Source organism: Grampus griseus (genome assembly GCF_964374135.1).
Source record: "Grampus griseus genome assembly, chromosome: 14".
Lineage (NCBI taxonomy): Eukaryota > Metazoa > Chordata > Mammalia > Artiodactyla > Delphinidae > Grampus > Grampus griseus.
This window is the reverse complement of record NC_139008.1, coordinates 67,858,699-67,884,147: the sequence shown is the minus strand read 5'-3', so window position 1 is coordinate 67,884,147 and position 25,449 is coordinate 67,858,699. Positions and strand designations below refer to the sequence as shown.

Genomic DNA, 25,449 nt, shown 5'->3' with positions numbered 1-25,449 from the left:
TGTGCGTCCGGAGCCTGTGCTCTGCAGCGGGAGAGGCCACAACAGTGAGAGGCCCGCATACAGCACAAAAAAAAAAAAAAAAAAAAACACAACATTGCATGCTACAGACAAATCATTCATGAACTGAAGAGTAAATCAATGTGGCAGACTTCACTGCTGTCTTATTTTAACACATCGCCACAGCCACCCAAGCTTCAGCAACCACCACCCTGATCAGTCAGCAGCCATCGCATTGAGGCAGAACCCTCCACCAGCAAAAAGATTTCAGTTCACTAAAGGCTCAGATGGTTAGCATTTTTCAGCAATGCTAGTATTTTTTAATCAAGACATGTAATTGTTTTTTTAGACATAATGCTATTGCATATTTACAGACTACAGTACAGTATAAAAACTTTTACGCACTGGGAAACCAAAAAATTCATGTGACTTGCTTTATTTCAATGATCGCTTTATTGTGGTGGTCTGCAACCAAACCTGCAATATCTTGAGGTATCTTTGTACAACTGATCCTATAGACCAGAGCTCTTAATGGAGATTCCTCTTTTTTAATTCAGATTTTTCCAAAGTAATCTTCCTTCTAAATTTAAAAAGTTAAAATTTACAGGGCTGGTTTTTGGATGACTCAAAGTCATCATCTGACAGATCAAAAGCCCTAACCAGAACTTTTCCAAAAGGAGGGAAGCCCACTTGCCCCTTCCACAGACATAAAAAACAGCTGAAAACAGATTTTTCTCAAAGGAAATCCCTACAAATAGGTAGGCAACTAATGCTCTCTTCTCCATTATTTTCTATATTTCCAAAATCCTTTATAGTGACATATAATTCTTTTAGAATGGGAAAAAAATGTTTTAGGCACAAGTAAGGCAATCTTACATTACAATATTTAAGGTCTCTGCCGCAGAGATAGGGGAAAAATTCAATAACAAACTGTCAAGAGTATTCTTTTGGTCTACTACAAATGTGCCTATAATTTCAAATCTGCTTACTTCAATGTCTTCATTCTCTCATAAGAAAGATTCATTTTAAGGTAGATGGCTTAGTCGCCATTAGCTTAAGTGGAGACAAGAATTATGTTAGGCAAAAGTATGGGTTTTTTTGACTGGAAGGGAAAGGGGTCACAGTATTTTAACATCTAATAGCTATCAGATCTTAGAAGCAAAGCCAAAAGCCGTTAAAATGAACACACACTTGTTAAAGAGTCCTAGTAAACATTATATAAGCCCATCTTCTCATTCATATTAACACACTCTTTAACTGAACAAGTAATGAAAGTTACTGTTCAAAGGTCTAACAATGAAATCAGTTCCCATAATATAAAAAAGTAACATTGATGAGTAGTTTATTATGATCCTAATAACAGGCCAGATAGACTAGTATAGCTTACCTTGGTACAAAAAGATTCTGCAGGTGTTTTAGTATACTTTGAACATATAGATTAGGCTCTTTAATAACTGGCAATGGAATAGACTCTTTCGGCAACACTAAAGCCATAATCCAGTCAGTATATACATCAACACAATATTTTACAGTCTCTCCGTCCAATGGAAGGGTCAGTCCATAGCAAATTACTTCCATGGTCCATTTTACCTAAACAAAAAAAAATATACATATAGAATTATTACACATTCCTATCTGTATATCAGTAGATTGATTTAAAATGTTAACCTCTTATTGTCAAAAACCTCTCAACTGAAGTATATTCATCTCAACATACATCAGATTAATTCTACAGAATGTACTTTCCATGTATAAGACATAATCAGGGGGCTTCCCTGGTGGTGCAGTGGTTGAGCGTCTGCCTGCCGATGCAGGGGACACGGGTTTGTGCCCCGGTCCGGGAAGATCCCACATGCCGCGGAGCGGCTGGTCTCGTGAGCCATGGCCGCTGAGCCTGCGCGTCCGGAGCCTGTGCTCCGCAACGAGAGAGGCCACAACAGTGAGAGGCCCGCGTACCGCAAAAAAAAAAAAAAAGACATAGACAACGTTTCCTAAGCAAAAGATTTAAGAAGAAAATAAATTACTTATTTCTAATTAAGCCTATGTTGGCTTTCACTCCTTAAATATTATTATTGTTTGCTCTGTAAAATAAAAAGTACAGGTCATCTTGATTTTCCACAGAGATCGGAGGCACAGAAATAGAAAATTTTAGATATTTTTCTCCACTTAATTTGCATGCAGGTATGTGTGTCATTTAGGAAATCACTTACATAAATTTAATTATATTCCATTTCCAGATTATGCAACTTTAACAAACAACAGGAAGGAAGATGAACTGCCCAACTCTTATTTTGTGACTATTTTCATTGGCAAAGAAAACAATATTTTAAATGGAAGGCCAAGAACAAACAGAGGTCAGAAGGGACTGAAGCTGGGTAAGATCTTAAAAAGGCACTTGGCTGCACTAAACAAGTTCCAGCCTCCTCACCTGTCTGAATCACAGGGGTCGAGAGAAGGTGCCTAAGAGACTGCTGACCCACTGCTTGCAGTCATGAACGAATAAGGCACAATGAGAAAGGGGAAATGGCCTAATTTGCAAAAGAGGATGAAACTATATTCCAGATAATGTAGACTGGAAAGTTTAAGTGAATTCCAGACAAAACTCTGGGACAAATTACTAAGCAGATGATCAGTGAGCACTTATGAAAGGGAAGCAGGGTCACTGAGAACCAGCCTGCTCAAAAAGAATAAGTCATGCCAGACAAGCTTCATTCCTTTATTAAGAGGGTTACTATGAAGGCAGCTGACAAATGTAGAAACCTGGCACTGATTTAAAACCAGTTTCTGAGGTACTTTCATAAATATTATCTAAACATCAAAATAACTGGTGTGAGAGGGTAAACTATCCTCATTTTATTTTTATTTTTTATTTTTATTTTCTGGCCACACTGCATGGCTCGTGGGATCTTAGTCCCCCAACTAGGGATCAAACGTGTACCCCCTGCATTGGGAGCGTGGAGTCTTAACCACTGGACCGCCAGGGAAGCGTGGAGTCTTAATCACTGGACCGCCAGGGAAGTCCCCATCCTCATTTCATACATAAGAAAACTGAAGTTTAGCAAATTAAGCAATTTGGACCATGGCACTCGTTTGGAAATGCTGGAGCTGAAAATCTAGTCTTCCAACTAGAAATCTAAAGCTATTCTCACCATGCCATTAACAGCCTTCTCTGGCAAAGGGGGAACTGGGCTTTAACAAGAAATTTGGTCCTTGTGGACAAGATGGAAAGATACAGCCCAGAAGGAGGTAGAATGGTTGGATTTGTAACTGGTCAAAATAACATGTCAGAATAGCAGTGGATTACTGTACCAAGATCATTTTGGAAGAAGATGCCCAATGGCATGCCAAAGGCTCTGCCAAGATTTTAACTTGGAGAAAAACAGATTACATGCTGACCATTTGTAGATATCACAAAGCTAAAAAAAAAAAACTAACTTGTTAAATAGAAATTCAGGATTCAAAAAGATTATAACAGCTTTGGGCTTCCCTGGTGGCGCAGTGGTTAAGAATTCGCCTGCCAATGCAGGGGACACGGGTTCAAGCCCTGGTCCCGGAAGATCCCACATGCCGTGGAGCACTTACGTGTGCCACAACTACTGAGCCTGCGCTCTAGAGCCTGCGAGCCACAACTACTGAAGCCCATGCACCACAACTACTGAAGCCCGCATGCCTAGAGCCCGTGCTTCACAAGAAGAGGAGCCACCCCAATAAGAAGCCCATGCACTGCAATGAAGAGTAGACCCTGCTCGCCACAACTAGAGAAAGCCCGCGCACAGCAACGAAGACCCAACGCAGCCAAACATAAATAAATAAAATAATTTTTTAAAAAAATTATAATAGCTTAAAACTAAAGCTGAATCTAACAAGATAAATACATGTACTGAAATTTTTAACCTCAGAACTACAAAGGCTAAGGGTAGAAAATACATAACAACAATATAATATAATAGAAAGTAACATATAACAGCAATAAATGTTAAGAGTGACTATAAAAACACAGTGAAGCTGTGACAAATGAGGTGGGAAGGGGTATGGAGGGGGTGGGATTTAGCTGAACAAGAGAAAGAATTTTAAAACAGGTTGCAAGTCCCTAATTATCACAGGAAAGACCAAGGAGAAGGTATCTTTGGTAATATCTTCACACAATAGTTCAATTGTATAATTCGAGAGAACACTGGATTCAAGACCTATTCTCTCATATCCTTTTGAGGGTAGGAAAGGAGAAAAAACAAGGGCTGCACTGAGCACCTTTATCTACTCACATGCCATCTCTTCCCAGGAGAGGGCAGAAGGAATTACAGACACCAAGAAGAGAGTGCGCAGGACAAGTCCTGGTCCTCGGGGTAAGTCTCTGCCAGGGCACTCTGAGAAGAAAATGCTCCTCAGTATGAGGGGCTTCCCCTTTGGCAACCCAGGCTCTTTGGCCTACAGAGGGTAAATAAAATACTTCCTGAGCTATAAACCTTAGTCTCCTAACTAGAGTTGTCTTATATCTAGATTAAGCCTAATCTCTCCTTCACAAGAAATCAAAATGTAAGTGAAAAACGGTGCGGTGTCTGAGAAACAGGTAAACCCAAAGCCTAAAGGTTGTATGAACGTCCTCAAGCACAGGGGACAAGTTCTAATCCCGATCTTAGCCAGACCTCATACTAGCAAGCTCTGTATCACTCCATTCTCAGGGCCCCTTCATGACTCCCCACTGGCAATTTAACTTCAGCCCCGTCCCCTGAACCCAAAAACAGAGGACCAGCTCTAGGCCAAGCCACTCCAAAAGCTCCTCATCTTTAGGAACAGCAAACACAACCCCCATTCCAACCACGTGGGCTCACAGCTATACAGACTTAGCTGCTCTGTAGCACTCTTAAACCTAGAAGTCAGACAAGGGTAGACTGGGATGGAGACAGCGGGAGAGCCTCAAGTGCAGCACACATGTGTAGCCCGAAGACAACACAAGATGGGCCTTCAGTCAGAGGCCATCTACACGTAGGAATGAAGACCTTCCAAACACAACCTCTGAATTGAAATCTGAAGACTAAGCCTAAAACTTAGGGAAAGGGACCTGACAGGCAAGTCTGTCTCAGCTCACAGCTCAAGTGGAGAACTGGGTCCAGCTAGCAGGAAGTCCCAACAGCGCAATGGTACAACCTATTCCTCATAACTCCCACAGACTCTGGACCCCAACCCTCAACCCAAATACGGTCAAATTAAGACGTCACACTACACTGAGCAGAAATCCACTTAAAAAGAAAATGTTAGAAAAATGATTCTTCTGTAACAAACTTACATTTTCACAGAGTAGAATGAAATGAAAAAACACTTACTTCTTTGTCAGTTTTCAACAAACTCTCACCACCAGCCGCTGAAAGGGTACCTAAGGCCTGCCCGAGAGGATGAACCACCGCATTGGCCACCTCTCGCCCAACGCTCTCTGGATAGCTGTGTAGCACACTGGTGTGGCCCTGATCATTCTGAATCACCAAATGCAGCGACCTCCACTCAGAGTACATCGTGCCGCTAAAGGACTATCCAAATGGCACCTGAAAAGACAAAAGAGAATTACAAGTCAAACTATATTGCTGCAAACTAATAAAACTTAGTAAAATACATATTTACCCTACATAGCAAGATAAAGAAGCTGTAAATATATTGCCTTGAGAAGACTGAGGAAAAAAAACATTTAAATGTCTTGAGAATGTCCTAAACAGCCTCTTAGTGAGATCAGGTAGGAAAGGCAAACCCTGGGAAGCAGCTCTCTGAGCACCTCCCCAAAAGAGCCCTCAGAAGCCCAGAGTAGAGCTGGGGCAGATGATCACCGCACAAGGGGATAAAATAATCAAATTTGGTACACTCACAGCATGAGGGAACCTTCTACATTTCATGTTCCAGAATAGAAAAAGACAGAAGAAGGGTATGCTCTAAGTAGGAAAGGGAGACAAAGGAAAGGGTTTACTCTAGGCCCCAGATTTTTCAGTCAACAGTTTCCAAGTACCTATTACTTGCTAGAAACATACCCCTGCAATTTCCCACCAATGCCCTCAAATCAGACATAAAATTCTTTGAGAATATTTCATTCTCTACAGCAGTGGCATACATTCTTCTGGTAATGGGTCCCCTGGAAGTCAATGTCCTTCAGAAAACATGTAAAGACCTGCCACTTACTGAGCATTTACTACACACTACTCATGAAATCACACAACTCTATGAAAATTAAATAATGCTATCCCTAATTCACAGATGAAAAAACTGAGGCATAGAGAGGTCTGCTGCTTCCCTGAGGCTTCACAACTATAACATGGTAGAGGTGGGTTTTGAGTCCACATCTGTTAGGCTCCAGGGACCATGCTCTTAACCATAGCATGTACTGCCCCTCACTAAACTATACATTATCCATGACATGTCCTGCTTTTCCCTATGCTGTATATTCTCCATGAAAAGATATCTAAGTCTACCATACAAATGAGAAACTTTAGCCACAGAAAACATATCTATATGAATGCAATGTAAATATTACAATCATAAATGCCATACTCATGAGTAGAATCAAGGATGGTTAGTCCTTTCCAATTAATTTCTATTAACTTTCATTTTCTACTTGCTCTGAAATCTGTTTGCCCAGCCAGCAGAGTTTAAGGATACACTTAAGCTTTAAAAAGTTCTATCCCTTAAACTAGTTTTTCTTCAAACTGGTAGCTTTGTTTAATTTTATCTTACAAAGCCTCATTCCAGCTCAATAAGTATCAGTGTTTTTCAAGAGGATATGGTCCTCCTCTGAACCAAGAGGCCCTGAAAATGGGAAGGCAGAAAGGATGCACCAGAATCGAACAAGGTACCTACAATGTGAAGGATGGGTGGATGAGACTGACTGTTAAAGTTGCCTCAATTTCCTTAGGATTTATAAGGAACCCCCCTAAGGATATCCTGATGTTCCCCCTGCCCCCAGCACCACCGCCCTAAAATAAGCACTCTCAAAAACGGACAGGAAAATTTGTGGCCCTGAACCAAGATGACGAAGTAGAAGGACGTGCTCTCACTCCCTCTTGTGAGAACACCAGAATGACAACTAGCTTGCTGGACAATCATCAACACAAAGACACTGGAATACCAAAAAAGATACCCCACATCCAAAGACAAAGGAGAAGCCGCAATGAGATGGTAGGAGGGGCGCAATCACAGTAAAATCAAATCCCATAACTGCTGAGTGGGTGACTCACAGACTGGAGAACATTTACACCACAGAAGTCCACCCACTGGAGTGAAGGTTCTGAGCCCCACGTCAGGCTTCCCAACCTGGGGGTCCAGCAACGGGAGGAGGAATTCCTAGAGAATCAGACTTTGAAGGCTAGCGGGATTTGATTGCAGGACTTTAACAGGACTGGGGGAAACAGAGACTCCACTCTTGGAGGGTACACACAAAGTAGTGTGCACATCGGGTCCCAGGGGAAGGAGCAGCGACCCCAGGGGAGACTGAACCAGACCTACCTGCTAGTGTTGGAGGGTCTCCTGCAGAGGTGGGGGGTGGCTGTGGCTCACCGTGGGGACAAGGACACTGGCAACAGAAGTTCTGGGAAGTACTCCTTAGCGTGAGCCCTCCCAGAGTCCACCATTAGCCCCACCAAAGAGCCCAGGTAGGCTCCAGTGTTAGGTTGCCTCAGGCCAAACAACCACAGGGAGGGAATTCAGCCCCACCTACCAGCAGTCAAGTGGATTAAAGTTTTACAGAGTTCTGCCCACCAGAGCACCAGTCAGCTCTACCCACCACCAGTCCCTCCCAACAGGAAACTCGCACAAGCCTCTCAGATAGCCTCATCCACCAGAGGGCAGACAGCAGAAGCAAGAAGAACTACAATCCTGCAGCCTGTGGAACAAAAACCACATTCACAGAAAGATGGACAAGATGAAAAGGCAGAAGGCTATGTACCAGATGAAGGAACAAGATAAAACCCCAGAAAAACAACTAAATGAAGTGGAGATAGGCAATCTTCCAGAAAAAGAATTCAGAATAAATAATAGTGAAGATGATCAAGGACCTCGGAAAAAGAATGCAGGCAAAGATCGAGAAGGTGCAAAAAATGTTTAACAAAGACCTAGAAGAATTAAAGAACAAACAAACAGAGATGAACAATAACTGAAATGAAAACTACACTAGAAGGAATCAATAGCAGAATAACTGAGGCAGAAGAACGAATAAGTGACCTGGAAGACAGAATGGTGGAATGCACTGCTGCAGAACAGAATAAAGAAAAAAGAATGAAAAGAAATGAAAACAGCCTAAGAGACCTCTGGGACAACATTAAACTCAACAACATTCGCATTATAGGGGTCCCAGAAGGAGAAGAGAGAGAGAAAGGACCAGAGAAAATATTTGAAGAGGTTATAGTCGAAAACTTCCCTAACATGGGAAAGGAAATAGCCACCCAAGTCCAGGAAGCACAGCGAGTCCCATACAGGAGAAACCCAAGGAGAAACACACGGAGACACACAGTAATCAAATTGGCAAAAGTTAAAGACAAAGAAAAATTATTGAAAGCAGCAAGGGAAAAACGATAAATAACATACAAGGGAACTCCCATAAGGTTAACAGCTGATTGCTCAGCAGAAACTCTACAAGCCAGAAGAGAGCGGCATGATATACTTAAAGTGATGAAAGGGAAGAACCTACAACCAAGATTACTCTATCCAGCAAGGATCTCATTCAGATTCAATGGAGAAATCAAAAGCTTTACAGACAAGCAAAAGCTAAGAGAATTCAGCACCAGCAAACCAGCTCTACAACAAATGCTAAAGGAACTTCTCTAAGTGGGAAACTCAAGAGAAGAAAAGGACCTACAAAAACAAACCCAAAACAATTAAGAAAATGGTCATAGGAACATACATATCGATAATTACCTTAAACATGAATGGGTTAAATGCTCCAACCAAAAGACACAGGCTAACTAAATGGATACAAAAACAAGACCCATATATATGCTGTCTACAAGAGACCCACTTCAGACCTAGGGACACATACAAACTGAAAGTGAGGGGATGAAAAAAGATATTCCATGCCAATGGAAATCAAAAGAAAGCTGGAGTAGCAATACTCACATCAAATAAAATAGACTTTAAAATGTTATAAGAGACAAGGAAGGACACTACATAATGATGAAAGGATCAATCCAAGAAGAAGATATAACAATTATAAATATATATGCACCCAACATAGGAGCACCTCAATACATAAGGCAACTGCTAACAGCTAAAAAGAGAAAATAGAGAGTAATACAGTAATAGTGGGGGACTTTAACACCTCAATTACACCAATGGACAGATCAACCAAAATGAAAATAAATAAAGAAACAGAAGCTTTAAATGACACAATAGACCAGATAGATTTAATTGATATTTATAGGACATTCCATCCAAAAACAGCAGATTACACTTTCTTCTCAAGTGCACACAGAACATTCTCCAGGATAGATCACATCTTGGGTCACAAATCAAGCCTCAGTAAATTTAAGAAAACTGAAATCATATCAAGCATCTTTTCTGACCACAACAGTATGAGATTAGAAATCAATTACAGGGAAAAAAACGTAAAAACCACAAACACATGGAGGCTAAACAATACGTTACTAAATAACCAAGAGATCACTGAAGAAATCAAAGAGGAAATCAAAAAATACCTAGAGACAAATGACAATGAACACACAGAGAATCCAAAACCTATGGGATGCAGCAAAAGCAGTTCTAAGAGGGAAGTTTATAGCTATACAAGCCTACCTCAAGAAACAAGAAACATCTCAAACAAACAATCTAACCTTACACCTAAAGGAACTACAGAAAGAAGAACAAACAAAACACAAAGTTATCAGAAGGAAAGAAATCATAAAGATCAGAGCAGAAATAAATGAAATAGAAACAAAGGAAACAAGAGCAAAGATCAACAAAACAAAAAGCTGGTTCTTTGAGAAAATAAACAAAATTGATAAACCATTAGCCAGATTCATCAAGAAAAAGAGGGAGAGGACTCAAATCAATAAAACTAGAAATGAAAAAGGAGAGGTTACAATAGACACCACAGAAATACAAAGCATCCTAAGAGACTACTACAAGCAACTCCATGCCAATAAAATGGACAACCTGGAAGAAATGGACACATTCTTAGAAAGGTATAAGCTTGCAAGACTGAACCAGGAAGAAATAGAAAATATGAACAGACCAATCACAAGTAATGAAATTGAAACTGTGATTAAAACTCTTCCAACAAACAAAAGTTCAGGACCAGATGGCTTCACAGGTGAATTCTATCAAACATTTAGAGAAGAGCTAACACCCATCCTTCTCAAACTCTTCCAAAAAACTACGGAGGAAGGAACACTCCCAAACTCATTCTATGAGGCCACCATCACCCTGATACCAAAACCAGACCAAGATACTACAAAAAAAGAAAATTACAGACCAATATCACTCATGAATATAGATGCAAAAATCCTCAACAAAATACTAGCAAACAGAATCCAACAACACATTAAAAGGATCATACACCATGATCAAGTGGGATTTATCCCAGGGATGCAAGCATTCTTCAATATACGCAAATCAGTCAATGTGATACACCATATTAACAAATTGAAGAAGAAAAACCATCATCTCAATAGATGCCGAAAAAGCTTCTGACAAAATTCAACACCCATTTATGATAAAAACTCTCCAGAAAGTGGGCATAGAGGGAACCTACCTCAAAATAATAAAGGCTATATACGACAAACCCACAGCAAACATCATTCTCAATGGTGAAAAACTGAAAGCATTTCCTCTAAGATCAGGAACAAGACAAGGATGTCCACTCTCACCACTATTATTCAACATAGTTTTGCAAATCCTAGCCACGGCAATCAGAGAAGAAAAAGAAATAAAAGGAATACAAAGTGGAAAAGAAGAAGTAAAACTGTCACTCTTTGCAGATGACATACTATACATAGAGAATCCTAAAGATGCCACCAGAAATCTACTAGAGCTAATCAATGAATCTGGTAAGGTTGCAGGATACAAAATTAATGCACAGAAATCTCTTGCATTCCTATACACTAATGATGAAAAATCTGAAAGAGAAATTAAGGAAACACTCCCATTTACACTGCAACAAAAAGAATAAAATACCTAGGAATAAACCTACCTAGGGAGACAAAAGATCTGTATGCAAAAACTATAAGACACTGATGAAAGAAATTAAAGATGATACCAACAGATGGAGAGATATACCATGTTCTTGGATTGGAAGAATCAATATTGTGAAAATGACTATACTACTCAAAGCAATCTACAGATTCAATGCAATCACTATCCAATAACCAATGGCATTTTTTATGGAACTAGAACAAAAAAACCTTAAAATTTGTATGGGGACACAAAAGACCCCAAATAGCCAAAGCAGTTTTGAGGGAAAAAAACGGAGCTGGAGGAATCAGACTCCCTGACTTCAGACTATACTACAAAGCTACAGTCATCAAGACAATATGGTACTGGCACAAAAACAGAAACATAGATTAATGGAACAAGATAGAAAGCCCAGAGATAAACCCACGCACCTATGGTCAACTAATCTATGACAAAGGAGGCAAGGATATACAATGGAGAAAAGACAGTCTCTTCAATAAGTGGTGCTGGGAAAACTGGACAGCTACATGTAAAAGAATGAAATTAGAACACTCCCTAACACCATACACAAAAGTAAACTCAAAATGGATTCGAGACTTAAATGTAAGACTGGACACTATAAAACTCTTAGAGGAAAACATAGGAAGAACACTCTTTGACATAAATCACAGCAAGATCTTTTTTGATCCACCTCTTAGAGTAATGGAAACAAAAACAAACAAATGGGACCTAATGAAACTTAAAAGCTTTTGCACAGCAAAGGAAACCATAAACAAGATGAAAAGACAACCCTCAGAATGGGAGAAAATATTGGCAAACAAATCAACGGACAAAGAATTAATCTCCAAAATATATAAACAGCTCATGCAGCTCAATATAAAAGAAACAAACAACCCAATCCAAAAATGGGCAGAAGACCTAAATAGACATTTCTCCAAAGAAGATATACAGGTGGCCAAGAGACACATGAAAAGCTGCTCGACATCACTATTAGAGAAATGCAAATCAAAACTACAATGAGGTATCACCTCACACCAGTTAGAATGGGCATCAGAAAATCTACAACAACAAATGCTGGAGAGGGTGTGGAGAAAAGAGAACCCTCTTGCACTCTTGGTGGGAATGTAAATTGATACAGCCACTATGGAGAACAATATGGAGGTTCCTTAAAAAACTAAAAATAGGATTACCATATGATCCAGCAATCCCACTACTGGGCATATACCCAGAGAAAACCATAATTCGAAAAGACACATGCACCTCAGTATTCACTGCAGCGCTATTTACAATAGCCAGGTCATGGAAGCAACCTAAATGCCCATCGACAAATGAGTGGATAAAGAAGGTGTGGTACATATATACAATGGAATATTACTCAGCCATAAAAAGGAACGAAATTGGGTCATTTGTTGAGACGTGGATGGATCTAGAGACTGTCATACAGAGTGAAGTAAGTCAGAAAGAGAAAAACAAATATCGTATATTAACTCATATATGTAGAACCTAGAAAAATGGTACAGATGAACCCGTTTGCAGGGCAGAAGTTGAGACACAGATGTAGAGAACAAACGTATGGACACCAAGGGGGTAAGCCACGGGTGTGTGTGTGTGTGTGTGTGTGTGTGTGTGTGATGAATTGGGCAATTGGGATTGACATGTATACACTGATGTGTATAAAACTGATGACTAATAAGAATTTTTTAAAAAAATGGAAAGGAAAAAAGGGGAGACTCTGATAGGTTGCCATTCTCATCGGAGTATAACTTACACCCACACAACATTTTTTCTCACCTTTTTTTATGGACATATATATAAACAGACACACACATACATATACATATAGTATATAGTATAATACATACACTATAATCTCTTCAATAAATGCACAAGAACATTATACTACAAGGTTTTTTGTTTGGTTTTAGTGTGATTTTTTTACCCTTTACATTTGTCTTCATTCCCTACCCAAATAATTCACTTCCCTGAATAGATTAACCAACCTAACACTTCCTTGTGTATTTTGCTCCACCCTAACTCAGTCATATTAAAATAATTTATATACACACATAGCTAGGGACTATATACTTTTCTACATCTTTTTTCCATTCACCAGTACCTCATGAATATCCTTCCAATAAGATTCTTTTTAATGGCTGTGTAATATTCCATGATATGGTACAATTTATTCAGTCTCCCAATGATTTACATTTACTTCATTTCCCATATTTTGTCACCAGGAAATAATGATGCAATAAATATGCTTCCTTATATATCCTTAAGTAGTGGCCTTTTAATTTCTATGGAACAAGTTTCCAAGAGTGAAACAACTGGATCAAGGAGTATATGTATTTTTAATGTTAATAGGTCTTGCCAGATAGATTCCCAAGAAGCTGTAACAACTCCCATTTACATTAGGAATGGATTAGAGCCCTTCCCTCCTCTCACTCCCAATTTTTGCCAAGAACCAGATTTATTTACACATTTATTTATTTGCCAATTTGGTAGGTATGAAATGAAATTTCATTATTCTAGCCAAATATATATTTTTTTATTTTATAACTTCTAGTTTTGAGTCTCGCTTAGGTGATTTCTCCCTCCTATTCCCTGTATCAGTGTTTTTCAAACTGTGGGTCATAAAATAAATGAAATAGATAATACTTTTTAATTATATGGAATAGAATATACAATAAAGGCACCACACACAGTAAAGGTAAGCAATGTTCTGTGAGACTTGTTTCATTTTTTATATATGCATATGTTCTGGGTCATAATGTAAAATACATAAAATATTTATTATGCGTCTAGGTCCAGAAGTTTAAAGACATAACCCTAAAGTGTATAATGGAGTTACTAGATTTCCATGCAAGATAATTCTTCACATTTAAGTTTTATATCACCTGGAATTTACTTCTACAAGTGGTATAGGAAAGATCCAATTTTATTTTCTTAGAGATGTGTAGTAAGCTGTGTCAACATCATCTATTAAAAACACATCCTTGGGCTTCCCTGGTGGCGCAGTGGTTGAGAATCTGCCTGCTAATGCAGGGGACACGGGTTCACGCCCTGGTCTGGGAGGATCCCACATGCCGTGGAGCAACTAGGCCCGTGAGTCACAACTGCTGAGCCTGCGCGTCTGGAGCCTGTGCTCCACAACAAGAGAGGCCACGATAGTGAACGGCCCGCACACCGTGATGAAGAGTGGCCCCCGCTTGCCACAACTAGAGAAAGCCCTTGCACAGAAACGAAGACCCAACACAGCAAAAATAAATTAATTAACTCCTACCCCCAACATCTAAAAAAAACAAAAAAAACACGTCCTTACAACTACGCCCATGTGCTGCAACTACTGAGCACGCATGCTGCAACTACTGAAGCCCACGCACCTAGAGCCCGTGTTCCACAACAAGAGAAGCCACCGCAATGAGAAACCCGCGCACCTCAACGAAGAGTAGACCCCACTCGCCACAACTAGAGAAAGCCCATGCACAGCAACGAAGACCCAATGCAGCCAAAAAACAAAAAAATAAAAGCACGTCCTTTCCCACTGACCTGAAATACCAATTTTGTCATATATTAGACTCTCATTTATATAGGAATCTATTTACAAATCTGTTCTGTTCAACTATTTGTCTATTCCTATGCTAACGCCATATCGATTTTTAAAATTAATTAATTTTTATTTTTGGCTGCATTGGGTCTTTGTTGCTGCGTGCGGGCTTTTTCTAGTTGTGGTGAGCGGGGGCTACTCTTTGTTATGGTGCACGGGCTTCTCATTGTGGTGGCTTCTCTTGTTGCGGAGCATGGGCTCTAGGCGCGCGGGCTTCAGTAGTTGTGGCTCGTGGGCTGTAGAGTGCAGCCTCAGTAGTTGTGGTGCACAGGCTTGGTTGCTCCGCAGCATGTGGGATCTTCCTGGACCTGGGATAGAACCCACGTCCCCTGCATTGGTGGATTCTTAACCACTACGCCACCAAGGAAGTCCAGCCATAATGATTTAAATTCAATGGCTTTATAGAATGTTTTAACATCTGAAAAGGAAGCCCCCTTTACTTTGACTACTCTTTTTCAAAACTTTATCAGCTACTCTCAGGCATTTACTCTTTTATATAAAAGTTATGACTTTATCCAATTAAAGAAAAAAACCTTGCCTAAAATTCTAATTGAAATTGTTATCCACGTTCCCAGTTTTACCTTCTATGGCCACTTTCCCACCCCATCCTCCAAGCTATGACCCAAAGAACTACTGATGATTGCTCAAAACCGACAAGTTTGTTCATACCCTGTATTACTGCTCATGCTGTTCCCCACCTCTTTCCACCTTATGAAGTCTTCACACTTCAAAGCACAGCTCAAATGTCCTCTTTGGTAAAACTTTTTTTGACTCCTCCAGTCACCGCTCTTCACCAGCTCTGAGTGCCTACTACAGGCTATTCATATTAAGCTTCACGTTTGGTTATTCGTTAGCTTTGTAAAGATATCTTCACCACAAGTGTGTCAACCTTTTTGAGGGGAAGCCTCACTTCCTGAATCTTTGAGAAGTCCTTGGCACACAGTGAATACTGAATGTTTCAGAATGCCAAGGTTTATCAATGGGAAAAAGGAAGATGTTAGAAGGTGTTCCCTTTATGCCACTGAAGGAAGTCCAAAATTTTGCATGTTGTATACATATAAAAATTGAAAATGTCCATTTGCTTTAAGCTATTTATTAGTATAAAAAAAGTAGTTGGATGGTTTTCAAATATTCAAGGAATATTTAAATAATATTTAGCGGCCATTTCGGATAATACATTATTGGAGGGAAAAATATGTTTTAAAAAAAAAAAAAAAAGACAAGCTAGCTCTCAAACTCCACTGTATACATAAGAATCATTGGGGTGGGGGCCCTTTGGTTTAAAATGTAGATTTCAAAACTCCATCCCTAAAAAGCTCAATTCTGTAGGTCTGGGTTAGGGCCTGGGAATTTGCATTTTTAAGAAACAGCTACCACCCTTCCCAATTCTGAAGTAAAGACAGGAGTATCTTTCTTGAAAAAAACACTATGAAAGACCAATCAAAACAGGATTAATAGCTCTTAAATTCTTCTTAAAATTTTTAAAAAGTTTTTAAATGTAAGAGATTTAAATTCTTCAAATCTATTAATGTTTAAATGATGACATGGAAGAAAATGAAATAAATGCTTCAAGAAACATGTAAGGTAGGGACTTCCCTGGTGGCCCAGTGGGTAAGACTCTGCACTCCCAATGCAGGGGGCCTGGTTTCAAACCCTGGTCCAGGAATCAGATCCTGCATGCATGCCGCAACTAAGAAGTCTGCATGTCGCAACTAAAGATGCCACATGCCCCAACTAAAGAGCCCACATACTGCAACTAAGACCGAGAGAAAAAGTTGAACTAAAATATTTAACACATGTAACAGAAAAATACAGCTGCTAAATTTCAACAGAATACATAAAAGACAAAAAATAATAAGACAAAGATGTACCTTATAATTACAGTTGTCCCTTGGTATCCACGGGGAACTGGTTCGAGGACCCTCCAACAATACCAAAATCACAGATGCTCAAGTCCCTTATATAAAAGTATGTGGCATATAACCTATGCACATCCTCCCATGTACTTTAAATCATCTCTAGATTATTTATAATACCTAATACAATGTAAATGCTATGTAAATAGTTGTAAGTACAATATAAATGCCGTGTAAATAGCTGCCTACATACAGCAAATTCAGGTTTTTCTTTTTGGAACTTTCTGGATTTTTTCCCCCCAAATATCTTTGATTCATGGTTGGTTGAATCTGCAAACGCAGAACCCACTAACAGAAAGGGTCAACTGCAGAGGCAAATTAAACAATGAAGAGAAAATGAACACTGGAAACAAACATAAAAAAAAAATCAAAGAAACACAAAGTAAAGTAACTAAGGCATCATTTTGTAAATATTAAACTAGCAAAATGAGTGATAAAAACTCACTCTGATTTAGGAGGTAAGGCCAACAGGACACACTCAAGAGTTTAGGGCAATGATTTTCAATTAAAAAAAAAAAAAAAAGGATTGCCCCCCAGGGTATTTTGGAAATATTAAGTGCACTTTTGGTTAACGCAACAACTGGGGCATGTTACTGGTATTTATGGGCAGATCCAGGATATCTAGACATCCTGTAATCCAGGTGACAGTCCTGCACAATGAATAATTTTGCTACATTTCACCTGACTTTCTAATGTCTGCCAGAAAATCATTCTGTTCTTAATTGTCTAAGGCTAAAAATCTAACTTCATTTTACTCATAAATACAAAATATTTTGTGCTATTTTAATATACACTTAATTTTCCAGTAACACAATTAACCATGCAAACCGAGGAAAGATTCAACTTTTTTATGTTTGGAACCTTACCATACCAAGAATTGTTCACCATTTCAGAACAATCACATCACCAAAGGCCATACCTTTTGTGGTGTCTGAGTTGTTAATACCACACACTGCTGTCAGGAACACAATCACAAGAACTACATGCTACTTACTTAGCCCTTATTTCAAAATGTCAAATATAAAGTGCCATATTACTGTCTTACTTCTCAGTTATAAGTAGACACAAGCATCTGACCATTTTGTTATGTCCTCTAGTATAGCTCTACCTGAGCATTTTTACCGAAATACCAATTTTATCGGAAGGATAGTAATTTATGGTTTTCATTTGTTATTGTTAGTTTCACAGATTTTTTAAAAATTCTATGTGTTGGTAGGTTATATATTATCTGTTAATTTCAGGATACTGAAGCAGTCATTACCAATATTAGGTCTGGGAAGGATGAAAACCTCCAGTCTAGGAAACCAAACGTGGGGTGAAGTGGGTAGGGTGCACACTGGGGCAAATTAGAGAATTAAGGTTCTCTTTAAAGGACACAATCACTACTCAGCCCTAGCCAACTATTACCTTGAAGGAATGTAGACCCCAGTGCTGTCTGATAATCCAGTTTTTCAAGAGACACAGAAAATCTGGACATCTCTGTGAAGTCCACTCTTTAAATGTTGGCAACTAAGTTTAAAAAAAAAAAAACAGGATGTAAGCTAAAAAGAACTCATCTATGGGTCAATTTACACCTCTGATCAAAGATAAAGGCATATGCTAGTTTTGGTAACTGAATTAGCATGATTCTTGTGGAGGGAAGGTAGGGAGGCATACACTATGAATGAGCCATTGCTGCCCTGAAAGTCACCCTAACCCACCTCTGCTCCAGGGTCTGGGCTTATAACCCAACTATGGAAGTCCTATAACTTCATTTTGTTTCATGTTTGTTGCTGTTAGGAAAAAAGAAGATGAGGGCAGAGTGTAATGTCACAGATTTGGTAGGGTAAGTCCCGTTGGGTCCAGTTTTGTCACTGGCCAGCCTAGACTTAAACACGCAAATAAGAACCTCCTCTTGCTGTTGCAGCTCAGGCTGTCCAAAGCAACCCAGAGATCTCAGAGAACATCTGTAGTTTCAAGAACCAGAATTGTTTCACAGCCTAGGTCCTCCTGGGCAAAGATGTTCATATGTGCATCAACCTTTCAGGATAGCACCATGGCAAAACCCTGATGGGCCTTGATTGCCTAGTCCACTTGCCATGGAATTGTTTGTAGCTCTATCCTGCCGATAAATTGACACACTTGTAAGGCACCTCAGCCTAATGCCATTTTTCTAACCATTCACCCAAGGATAGCACGAATGTTTTGCCAATACATAGTGGGAGACAGTAATATCAGGTGCTTTGACCCAGTAATACCACTTAATTTATCCTGATAAACAACTCAATAGAAAAATGCATGAGGCATTCATTCACTGTAGTGGATTGCACATAAGATGGGGAAGTGATCAGAATTTAACTGTCCATCAATAATGGAATACCTTCACAATTAGGGCATATTAACTCTATATACTATAATGTAGCCATTAAACACAGAGATGAGAAGCATGAAAACAAACAGGAGACTGGTTAAGAGCCAGGACTCTGGAACTAGACTTCTTAGATTCAAATCCCAGTTCCACCACCTGCAAGTTGGAAAATCCTGCAAAAGCTGCTCTATCTCTGTCTGAGCATCCTCATCTGTTAAATGGAGATAACAGTAGGGTAACAGCCTACTTTGGAGTTGTGATTAGAGAATCGAGACATGTAAGATGTTTGGTCCTATCTAGTCCATAGTAAGCAATCAACAAACGATAGCTCTTATGGAGGAAGAATACTATGAATCATCAGACTGGAGATTTGAAATTAACTTAGTAAAAACTGAGGACAGAGAATGAGAGAAAGTTTAACTTTATCATAGGAATAATACAAAAGGAACTGAATTCCTATTAAAGAAATTTGACGGAAGTATCTAAGACAGGCTGAAGGGACAGCAGGAAAGCAGACTCCAGTGTCTCTAATATATTGAGGAAGGGGAGGGCAGGAAGGATGGGAACATTGCAGGGAGGGTTGGGCACTGTGGTGAGATACTGAAGTCAGATGGTTGAGAGCTTTGACTGCTGTGTTAGGATCCTATGAGTCTCCTTCCCAGCTAGGCTCTGTTGGCTATCAACTTGAGCTGCGAGCAGGGAAGTCTCCACTTTCAATACTCCAGAAGTGATAGGAGGAAAGCAAAGATGACAGTGCTACCCTGCAGATCACTTAATCGCCTTCCCAACTCTGCATGTATCCATTTTCTAGGTAATCTCTGGATGTTTCTACTATCAGGTCACTGTGTGCTGGGTAACAGTTTATGACTTGTAGGTACTACCACAAAGTAACATGAAGGTTTGGTCTAATTGACAAACTACCAAAATGATCAATGCAGTGGTAGACACACCAAGACCACAGCTTGGCATTAATTACATCAATTAACTCAGCCAATATTTATTACATGCCTTCTATACACCAAGCACAGGGACTATAATAATGAATAAACATCATCCTTGCTCCCAAGGAGCTTCAAATCTAATTACAGAGAACAGGTTTTTTTTAACTTTATAAATTCGTACATCAGTCATTTCATTAAACAAACATTTATTAAACACCTGCTATGTGTCAGGTATTGTCCTAACATGTAGGGAGGCAGATATGAATAGGACACAATGGCTGCCCAAAAGAAAGTTTCATAGTGAAGAAGACAAGAGAAATCCATGATGAATAAATCCATGATACAGCAGTATTCAACACGGTAACTGACGTGATGAGTTACGAAGGTGGCATCCTACAACAGAAAAACTATTGCAGATCTTGCTTGATAACAATGTACCTTTGCATAATTGATCATTTTCAAAGAGCTTTCACATATTATTTCATTTCAGTTCAATAACAAGCCTAGAAATTTAAGCAAGACAGATGTCACTAGCCTCTACAACTTGCTCAGTGTCACATCAAGTAACAGTAGAGCTGGGACAAGAAACTCCACCTCTTGCCTTGAAGTCCAACGCTCCTTCTTTTGTTCTGACTCCGTACCTCACCATATGACCTTGGACAAATCACTTGGCATTTCTTTGTCATAGTTTCCTCACCTGTAAAACAGGGAGAATACCTGCAGTACCTAGCTAAAGTGACTTAGGAAAAGGATCAAATAAAACAACGTAAGTCAACATACTTTGAGCTGTACAAATGCTAGGTACACACTATCAGGCATGCCTTGTTTCTCTTAGGAAAAATAGGGTACAGGGTGCCAAAACACTGAATAAATCAACTGAGTAAATAAACGCTGGATTTTAAGGTGCATAAGTGCATTCAAGGTCATCCATATAACCTTTACAACTAATAAAGGCAAAAGGAACATATTTCATATTTCTGTTGTAGTCCTATTGACCCCCAAGGCAAATATCAATCAAGCTTGGCCAAAAAGGAATGTATTCACCTGTGCACCAGATTTGTTAAGGATCCTATCAAACACCTGAGTTACAAGAAAAGGAGACAGGTTCTGCCTGCATTCCTCCCCAAAAGTGAAAACAGGTAGTTTTTGCTAGTCTGTCCAAAAAAGTATGAATACCCTGCCTGCTCCCACCCCCACCACAGTTCTCATCTTTTATGCCTCAGACTTGCTCTAACACAGCAGCCATAACCACATGTTACTTAAATTTAAATTAAATTATAAATTCAGTTCCTTAAACTAGTCACATTTCAAGTCCTCAATATCACATGTGGTTAACTGCTACCACATTAGACAGTGCAGATATAGAACAGTTCCATCATTGTAGAAATTTCTATTCGACAGAGCTGCCTTAGATACTATACTTTTACTTTTATTACAACCCTGACTAGACTATAGATTCCTGAAGGAAAGGGGCTGTGTCTTATTTATCTTAATATCCCCAGTTTATATAGCAAAGTACATGTCATACTACAAGCACTCATTATATATCTAACTTAATATCTCAAACATAGCAGACTACTCTCTCCACTTCCCCCATCCCCAACACACACACACAAACAACAAAAATAAGAAACAAGACATCCTCTCACATGAGGGTGGAAGGGGATACTGAGTCCAGAGGAAGGAGACCTGCATTCTATTCTTAGATGTGCTACAGCCAACCATGTAGTCTTGGGCAAGCTACCTATTTTCTGCATCTAAAACTCAAACTCCATGTACCTTAATTCTAAAACGTTTAATCGTCTTGCACCAAAGAAAATCATGTATTCTATCGAAAAGCCCTTTACACATGTCTGCTAACACATCTGCTAACACTGATGGGTACCTCAAATTAAAAAGAATCCATTTCTAGGGGTCAGGCTATCATGATTAGAGTTATTTTTGGTCTTTAACTGAGCATGTGTAGTTTTCCACCTTTTCTGGGGGATCAAACTAGAGACTTAAACCTCAGGCTTGAAGATTGAGTTTCTTCCATGTGCTGAGGCCAGAACTGGATACTCTGCCCATATCTGATCAGAGAAACAAGGGCAAGTTTCTTGAGTATCTGAATTTAACATAAATTATCCCATCAGCTTCTACATTAGCCTTAGCCTAAAATTTGAGTAAACAGTACAAAACAGAACCAAGAAAACTCTCTCTATAACAATCTGTATGATGTAAAGAATGTCATTACGTGAAATGTGTTTCTTACTCAGTCCACATACTTTACCATATTTAACTACGATAGAAAATATTTATTGTCCAAAAACCTCTTCAAAATGACCTTCACACGCATACTCACTCACTCACTTTTATAAACCTTACGTGGTTTTAAGACCAGCCAAGAACAAATATAATCTGAACTACCGGGCTGCCTTCCTTTATAATTTGTAAATATGTTGGACAACAGCAGTTCAGGCATTCTGTAATAAATCTATACTAAGTTTGTCAATTCCTCTGACATCAAGGTTTTAATCTTTATTAAGTACTTCTTAAGTCATCTCTCCTGGTAACAGGATGAACTACTACCAACAGCACTTCCATCTACTAGTATTTACCAAGTACCAGCAAGGTAACAACATTTAGTGGATGACAGCTAAACACTAGTTTGGATGGCACAGTGTTTAGTAGGGAACACATGCAAAGGCCTAAGGGCAATAAAAAGGTTTCCACTACAGAACTGATTGTATCTGACTGTGATAAAACTAGATATTAAAAATCAACCAGGCTTCCCTGGTGGCGCAGTGGTTGAGGGTCTGCCTGCCAATGTGGGGGACACGGGTTTGAGCCCTGGTCTGGGAGGATCCCACATGCCGTGGAGCAACTAGGCCCGTGAGCCACAATTACTGAGCCTGTGCGTCTGGAGCCTGTGCTCCGCAACAAGAGAGGCCGCGATAGTGAGAGGCTCGTGCACCGCGATGAAGAGTGGCCCCCACTTGCCGCAACCAGAGAAAGCCCTCGCACAGAAACGAAGACCCAACACAGCCATAAATAAATAAATAAATAAATAAAATTTTTTAAAAAAGAAAACATCATGAAATCTTACTATATGACACAATATGGTAAGAAGTCATTAAATAAAAAATATCAACCAATGTTGACTGCACATAGTTAGTCTTCCCTAGTGTCTCGCCAGTTTTAAGAACTCAATGTGTTTATTTAACTGCTGAATGAAAAGTTAACGAACCTAACTAGAGTATTTTCAAGCAAAAAGCACAAAATTCTGTAGAGCAAGAACTACCAAACACCTTTTACAAAGGTGGAAATAGAGAAGAATTGGTTTGCAGCATGCAGTCTGTGACATAAAAGGGACACAAACATTCCATTCAGTAAAACCTTTGTGAGTCTCTATGTCAAAGAACTGGGAGGAATACAGAGATGAGAAAACATGGCTCAGTTGCTCACAATCTAATAAAATACAGAAATACAACACAGTAAAATCACTGGTAAATTCCATTATGATGATGCTAAAGAGCAAACAGGAAAGACCCAAGGTGGTTGGGAGTGAGAGGTGTGAGGGTCACAGAGGCTTCTTGAATGCTGGGAGTTACGCAGCCAGAGATGGGAAGAAAAGGCTACATGCATGTGTGTAAGAAACAGCAAAAGTGTGTGTGTCTGGGCGGAGCAGGGAGAAAGCACAGAGGACAGACTAGGCAGAGAACAGCATATTCAAACAAGACCCAGAGATCAGAGACACTATAACCATGAGTACTGTGTATCCAGGAAAATTGCAAACTAACAGTTTTGCATGAGATGCACGCACTTTAAAAGGTCCAGCTGACTCACAAATCCTGCAAAGAAAGTTACTTCCCACCCCCAACAGGCTTTCACAAGGTGTAGTAGTCCGTGGGCCTAATGAAAAGATCTCTGCGGGTGGAAACTGCATTTTAAACAAACTCCCAGAAAATTCTCTTACACACTTAAACTGGAGAAACACTGAAACGTTTTACCGAGATGCAGAATTATCTACAGTAGCAGTTCCCAAACTTTGCTGCACACTGAATTCATGTGGGGATCTTCAAGAAATACTGCTGTCTGGCTTCCCCCACCGACCCCACTCCCAAACACGGTGATTTAATTGACCTGGCTCTGCTACGTGGGCATCAGGAATCTTTAAAAGCTGCCCCAGGTGATTTCTACGTGCAGCGAAGTTGGAGAGCCACTGACCTAATTGTCAACAACTTGAATCTCGAGTCAAATTTACCAGCTCCATGACCTTGGGCAAAGAAGTCACCTAACCATTCAGGGCCTCAGTTGCCTCGTCAGTAAGATGGGGATAATCATCCTCCCTTACCGGACTGTTGTGAAGTTAGATGGGGTGAACGTAATGGTCTGGCACAATGGCCGGCGTATAGTAAGCGCTTAACAAGGGCTAGTTGTTTATTCTCATTATTAACTCTTCCTCCTCCGACAGTCACCGTGCAACGGGCAGCATCGTCCCCACAGAGCGACAGCCACTCGACCAACCTTTCTGCTGGACCAGATTCTTCGCCAGAGTTGTCTAGCTCCGCTCCAGACCCGCCCCCTCCCCCAGGCTGCCAGGAAAGAGCTTCGTCCGGCCGGGGCAGCTCTCAAGGGCCACCCCGGGTTTGAACAGACCCGACAGAAGCCGCCGACTCCACAACCAAGCTCCCACGGACCCCGTGGGTCCCCCCCAAAATGAGATGCGCTTCCGAAGGGCCCCTGGAGCCACCGGGGCCGAGAAACAAGGCTTAGCCATCCCTAGACCGCCCGGAAGGGAGGAGAGGGGAGGGTCCGGCCGCGACGGGGAGAGCCGCCCGGTTACCTGAGGCGACGGGCGGGGCCCGCATTGCTGGGGCGGGCGCCGCCGCCGCCGCCGCCGGCCGCACTCGGCCTTCCGCCTCACGCCACCCGCGCCATAGGCCCGGCGCTTTCGCTGCCCCGGCCGGCTGTCCTCAAGCGGTCGCTCCGTCCACCCGTCAGCGACTCTCCCAGGGCGCCCGGGTCGACGAAGGCCACTCGGGCCGGCCGGCTGTGCTCTGCTCAGGCAACTTCCGACTGCCAGAGGCGGCAGCGTCAAATAACTCCCCGAGCCTAGAGGATCACTGCGCGTGCGCGGCGCGCCTGATCAGAGACTTGTGTGGGGCCGAGGCGGTGGCGTCAAATAATTCCCAAGACACGGAGCCGGAAGCTGCGCGTGCGCAGCTATCCCAGGTCGCCGCGCGCGGGGTATAGTCCCGCCTCCCTTTCCGGAGGAGCAAGAGGGGTGAAGTCACGGACTCTCCTACATCATCGCAATACAGGCGTGGAGGCGGTCCACATGCATCCCTATGAAACAGTTGGGACTCTGCCTGTTTTGGATGCGGCCGGAGTAAGGGTCTTCTCTGCAAGATTCTGGCTCCCACTCAGGTTCTAGGAATTTCTCACACCATTACAGCACCCTTCCTTTGAAATGTTGTCCTTTACCCGCCGGCCCCTTATATTGATAGCATTATGAGCAATGTT

The 25,449-nt window shown here is 40.7% G+C and overlaps 1 protein-coding gene across 2 annotated transcripts in view; it reads right to left on the bottom strand.

Moving 5' to 3' along the window:
- The window catches only part of RALGAPB (Ral GTPase activating protein non-catalytic subunit beta), a 100,230-nt gene extending 75,445 nt beyond the window's left edge, over positions 1 to 24,785 (bottom strand). For both annotated transcript variants that reach the window (XM_082669789.1, XM_082669790.1), the window contains exons 1-3: positions 24,770 to 24,785; positions 5,319 to 5,534; positions 1,385 to 1,587 (exon numbers count right to left, since the gene is read on the bottom strand). In XM_082669789.1, the coding sequence (XP_082525915.1) occupies positions 1,385 to 1,587; positions 5,319 to 5,504 (389 nt within the window). In that variant the 5' untranslated portion in view covers positions 5,505 to 5,534; positions 24,770 to 24,785. The remainder of the gene's footprint in view (positions 1 to 1,384; positions 1,588 to 5,318; positions 5,535 to 24,769) is intronic.
- Positions 24,786 to 25,449: the final 664 nt, after the last annotated feature.